The following is a 6,093-nucleotide window of genomic DNA, read 5'->3' on the forward strand; positions in this document are numbered from 1 at the left end:
CCATAATGGCGCGAAATATTTAAGATCTCCCGCCTTTGACATGCCAGTCCAAGAGTATTATGAAATTAAGCTTATATTTTCTATAATTTTAGTTTGTGCACTCGTTTTAGGAATAATTTGTAAGCTTTGTATTAAATTGATATCAATTTTTAAGCGGAAAACCAAGCTAGAGTGATAAAGTGTGTTCCTATTAAACCTTCTTGTTTTTCATTCACCTTTATGTAGTAAGAGAGTCAGTTATTGCAGTCGTAATTTATAGAATAAAGAAGAATTTGATTTCTCTTTTTCATGCATTTTAGTTGTACATATTTTAATTTTTTTGTTTTTGATGTAGTTAGGTACTTGTTATTATTTACGCATCAATTCGTATTCTCTATTAATGTTGTTTCCGATAACTTTATACCATTCTGATTAATTGTATCTACGCTGACAACTAACCTTTAAATGGTTATAAGGTTATTTATATCAATTACTTACTTCACCCAAGTATTGGTTGATAATACAAATTGAATATGTATTATATCATAAGCAGATAACTACCTCATTGTTTGAGGAATGAACAAAGAGTATTTATATTTATGTATAGTTCAATCACCTGTGGAGACATAAAAAAGTTGTAAATATAATATAACATCCTTCGTTTTAGGAAACGTCAATAAACTCGTTTTAATATGGAAGGCTGATAACCATCGTGTCTGTATAGAAAAAAGATATTGGTTGACATTTGAATTTTATTTATGGCAACAAGTCAGAGTTATTTGCCAGTGTCAAGTTATAAAATGTAGAGAAACAAATTTTAAACAATAATGGCAGATTTAAATAAGAGAAGTGGCGCTTATCACTATAAGATATACAACTTTAAATAACGCTAATCTATGTAAATATGATAAAAATTATTAATGAATCAAAGACAAAATCAACTTCTATGTAAAATTTACTATACTATAAATAATACAATAATTATTTACAATTTTATATTATTTCAACGACAAAAACAAAGACAATTAATAGAAATAGGAAAGGGTACACGAAGTAATTCAAGAGATAAATATAAAAAGGAATGGTCATAAAGCGGGCAAGCAAAGAATATATGAGCAAAGAATTATTTTTTTTCATTATTCAATACACCAATTTTAGTAAGATGATAAGGGGTACGTGTCCAAGTCGCATACGAATTAAGACACTTGTTATTAGTTTACCTGCCTTGATTTTACTAAACCAAGGTTTTATTGGAATCCGTAGTTAATTATTATATAATATTCCCAATATTTCCCTTTTAGCATTCCTTTAGGTTACTGAGATCGTGGCAATAATTGATGTATGGAAATGTATTACCACTATTTTTGGCATCTTTTGCTAGGGCGTTCGCCATTTCATTACCTTTTATCCCGGTGTGGCTGGGTATCCAAGCAAAAGATACTAAGTAATTTATTTTCAAGCGTTGTGGTAATTTGTGCCTTATTTCGAAAATTATGGCTCATTACTAAATGGATATTTTTCAAGACTTCGTAGAGAACTTTGAGAATCGGTAATAATAAGAGTTCTTGGTAATTTCGCTAATAACATCTAATCAATTGCTTTCAAAATGACACTCACCAGCAAACACTGATGATTACGGTGGTAACTTAATTTTTTGTATAATGTTGAATTGCGCGTGGTATATGCCTATTTCAGTGCACCCAGATGAAGATGCCTTTGATGCATCAGTGAAAATTAAATTCCGATCCTTCCATTATTACCATTTCCTATTACCCTCTTGTTCCCACTCGAGATCTGCATCTAAATTATCATCATTGGAATAGAGGGTTACATAACTCGCGACAGAGAGACCAGGCCCAGGACCTGATACTTGATTCAAAGGATCCGGAGGATCCTTCAGCCATTTGTAATTTCCAACAATTTACATAATTATATTAACAATGAATAGACAACTTACCAATATAATATAAAACTGTTACTATTTACACTAAAATACTTCTCTGATCATTAAATAACTAACTAAATAATAAATAAATAAATTTAAAAGCACACTCCCGCCTCGTTCAAAGTTTCCCGCGCTTTTTTTCATTAGAATATTTGTTTATATTATTTATCTATGACTTTCTAGTGTTTGTTTGTATTAAGGGAGACCAAATAAAAGCCAATAGTCCGGTACTTATATTTTATTAGATCTTCATAAAATATCTGCCAAGAAGTATAATTACTGAGTTTTCTTTTTACTAGAGCAAAATTTTTGTATCACGAATTTGATAATTGTCTTAATTACATAGTATACCATGCACAAAATAAACAAAACAGCTAAAATTACATCCAGCATCCACAATTCGTACCACTTGTAAAGTTTGACGGGAGAACGGAGATGATACGCACCTGGAATAATGATAAAAAAAGTCGGTTGAGTGGAGTCAGACTCGCGACTCTAAAGGTTCCGAACAATAAATTAGTAATTAATAATTAAAGTATTAAAGAGTGCAAACCACCCCTTTTAATTTACGTGAGTATTCAAGTACTACGTAATGTAATTTTTGAAGATATTTGACCGCCTCTCCTCTCCTTGTAAGGAGTGGTAAGGCACCGTAACTGATCATGATGAAAAAATAATGGACTTTTACATATTACATTTTTCATTAAATTTGGTCCTTATTGAATTGACCTCACCTTTGCTCTCAATAGCTATTTCAATGTAATGCTTTATCAGCTCTGACGGAGGTGTCGGCCGTTTCTTATACATATTTGAGAGGAATTTCGCCTTATTATGATATCTAAAAAGAAAATAAATGTTACAAATTTTCACAGACTTTTGTTATACTTAAACAGTTATTTTTGTTGAAGAATAAATGCCCCTTTATCCAAATCTGAGATCAATCCCGTCTCAAGCGTATTTCTAGACATAGAACTCTCAGATAATAATGAAAAACACGAAAACTCAACTCAAAAATCCTAAAATAGCTTAAAGTAGAAAGTCACTTAAGTCTTGTTTCTTAGGCGACGTCCCCATATATGAAGGAGGTCCTCCATTTCTTTGTTTTTTTAGGTTTTCTTACTGGAGTACTCCATGCACTTTCAACTTATTACAGCTGGCGTTCTGTGATTCTTTTTATTTTTAATAGGAAATTGTAATTTGGTTCCATTTTTGAATCTACTCCTCTCAATAACTCCTCCCAAGAAGCGTCAGCTACCGTTTTTGTACAAAAGAACTATTTCTAACCAGCTTCATAGAGCATTAATTATGTGTCCACTGTATATACCTTTATGATTTTCCCATCCTTTTGCAGGATCTATGTCCACTAATACACCTTTTGTATCCTATCCGACTGCTCAAGATAAAACATTTCTCTAAGTATTAACTTACTTATCATTAATTAACATTTCATGCAGTGCCTTCTTCAATTCCAGAGCCATATCTGGTGAAAAGTCGACCTTTAGCGCGTGACCAGCGGCAACACTGCGGTAGACATTACCGGGCTGGTCTCCGAACATGGGTATGGCCAGTAAAGGCACCCCATGTTGCAGCGACTCTATTATACTGAGGAGACCGCCGTGCGTAATAAATACTTTAAGGTTGGGGTGCGCTGGGAAAAAAATTTGTTTTTTTATTTTAAATAGGGACAGAGAAGAATAATTTTTGGGGAAGGCTTCGGTAGACTTTAAATGGGGTTTAAAAAAAAATCAATCACTTGTTTAAGTTAGATTGAACTGTTTGTTTTAAAAACCGGTAAGTCGTTTTCGGAAACTTTCAATAAACAAACAATAAATTTAATCTTCTATATTACAAAACGTGTTTATTCATTTATACTGATTTGGATATTTGTTGATAAGCTGAGTGTGATGATTTGAAACTACTCCTCATTTAACGTTCGCGAAGCCGCGGGCAAAAACTACTTATGCATATAAACCTTCCACTTGAATCTTAAAATAAAACCCATAAATGTCCGTTTTGTAGTTTTAAGGTCTAAGGATACATAACACATACAGACAGCGGAAAGCGACTTTGAGTCATAGTATTTAGTGATACATCAAACATCAAACTTTACTACCTTACCAAGTATACTAGACTGTGGCATCCATTTTCGGATGTGGACGTTCTTGGGCAGGCCCTGAATGTCTTCATCGAATTTCCAGAGGACGGTCTGCTTCATACTCCCGAACAGTTCTATCAGGTCTTTTCTGGCCTTTCCGATGAGTTGCGAAGACTTCACCACGGAACCCATGCTGAAGTAGATTACGCCTTGACTGGAAGAATCCAGAAGTTCCTGCAGGTCCTGGAGGGAAGAAATAGCGAATGATGAAATACTAGCTTTTCACCCGGGGCTTCGCTCGCGTGGTCTACAAAATGTATTTCATGGACTCTAAAGAGGAAGTGAACTCATTATTTTTTACAACTTGAGAGGCGTAATCTAATAATAAAGTACATTTATATAGCACAACATCCTACATAAAGAGAAAAATACATAAAAAAATCAAATACTAGACACTCGTCCCGGCTCCGCCCAGTTATCAAGATTCCTGTTTTAACCCAAGGGAGCATTTAATCGGGACGAAAAGTATACTGTCAATCAAGTCAGCTCATACTCCGTCTGTATACCAAATTTCATTAAGATCCATTCAGTAGTTTCAGCGTGATTGTAGGACAAACATCCAAACGAATAAACTTTCACATTTATAAGATTAGTGTGATTAATTCGCTAACATGACATTATAAAATCGTCTGCCTGTCTGTCTGTTCGGGATAAATAATACAGCTGCACCGATTTGCATTATGTTTTTAACAAATGGTAGCGTGGTTCGGTGCAAGGCTTTAGCACATAATTTGTTATCATCGGGCTCTTCTGTCGAAAAATTACGCAAATGTATTGCCAGCTTTCTTACTGCACGTAGTCTTCGAGTCTTGGTCGATGGAACAAGTTCAGACTGTATGCCCGTGAATGCTGGCGTTCCACAAGGTCGTGTACTTTCACCCACTCTGTTTCTTCTGCATATACTGGAGATGCCTTTTACACCAGCCCTGGTGCAGACGACGTGCAGTTCCGCGATCACTTGGAAGGTGAAGCTAAACTAGCTTCGAAAAAATTGAGCGAGGCAGTATTTCAGGCCAACCCATCGTATACTACTTTATAAAGCTCAGATGTAATACTGCTCTCACCTCTGGGCCGGAGCTCCCAAATACCAACTCCTTCCACCTGATCGCGTCCAACGTAGAGCAGTCAGAATTATTGGCGACCCAAAACTTACTGATCGGCTTGATCCACGAAGAGATGTCGCATCGCTGTGTGCCTTTTATCGCATGTACCATGGACAGTGCACAGAGAAGCTATTCAGTCTTATTCCTGCTGCAGAATTCCAGCATCGTACCACCCGTCATAAGGCTAAGTTCCACCCACATCACCTAGAACGTTGGCGCACGAGTACAGTTCGCTTTTCGCGCCACTTCTTGCCTCGCACAACCCTGTTATGGAATGGCCTTTCCTCGTCTTTGTTTCCGACAACTTACAATCCGGATAAATTCAAAAAAAATTGAAAAGATTCAAGAGGAAGGTTTATATGTATAATTACATGTATTAAATTCCGGAATAACGCGTGCGAAGCCGCGACCAAGAGCTAGTCTTATATAATCTTGATAAGACTAAATGAATGCAAAAGCAGCTATTTCATAAGTTTAAGTTACTATAATGATCGCATCTCAAAATTATACGAGTAAATGCGAAAGTATCTATGTCTGTCTGTATCTTTTTCACGCCTTAACGTGTGTACCGATTGGAATAAAATAAGGTACAGAGATAGTTTGAGACTAGAGAAAGTTGAAATGATAGTTTTAATCTTCGAAGTCCTACGGAATGGGAATTAATATATATAATATATATTAAATAAATTATATTTATTTATAGTTAATATTAAATTTATTATTTATTTATTTAGTTTGCATTTAAACTTAACTCAATATTATTTTTAACCCAAGAATACAATTTTTCTATGAACAAATGTTCTATATATCTCTATAAATAATTTCGTATAGATAAATATTTCTCCCCTATTATAAAAATAATTAAAATACTAATTTTTAAACCACATTTACTATTATCAAAATAAATTTGT

General features: G+C 34.4%; 1 protein-coding gene across 1 annotated transcript in view; it reads right to left on the minus strand.

Annotated features, from left to right (window-relative positions):
• Positions 1-2,200: 2,200 nt before the first annotated feature.
• Positions 2,201-6,093, minus strand: part of LOC119838889 (UDP-glucosyltransferase 2-like) — a 20,476-nt gene continuing 16,583 nt past the window's right edge. The window contains exons 5-8 of the mRNA XM_038365033.1: positions 4,043-4,262; positions 3,353-3,572; positions 2,659-2,762; positions 2,201-2,370 (exon numbers count right to left, since the gene is read on the minus strand). Coding sequence (XP_038220961.1) covers positions 2,201-2,370; positions 2,659-2,762; positions 3,353-3,572; positions 4,043-4,262 — 714 coding nt within the window. The remainder of the gene's footprint in view (positions 2,371-2,658; positions 2,763-3,352; positions 3,573-4,042; positions 4,263-6,093) is intronic.

Source organism: Zerene cesonia, unplaced genomic scaffold (genome assembly GCF_012273895.1).
Source record: "Zerene cesonia ecotype Mississippi unplaced genomic scaffold, Zerene_cesonia_1.1 Zces_u006, whole genome shotgun sequence".
Taxonomy (NCBI): Eukaryota; Metazoa; Arthropoda; class Insecta; order Lepidoptera; family Pieridae; genus Zerene; species Zerene cesonia.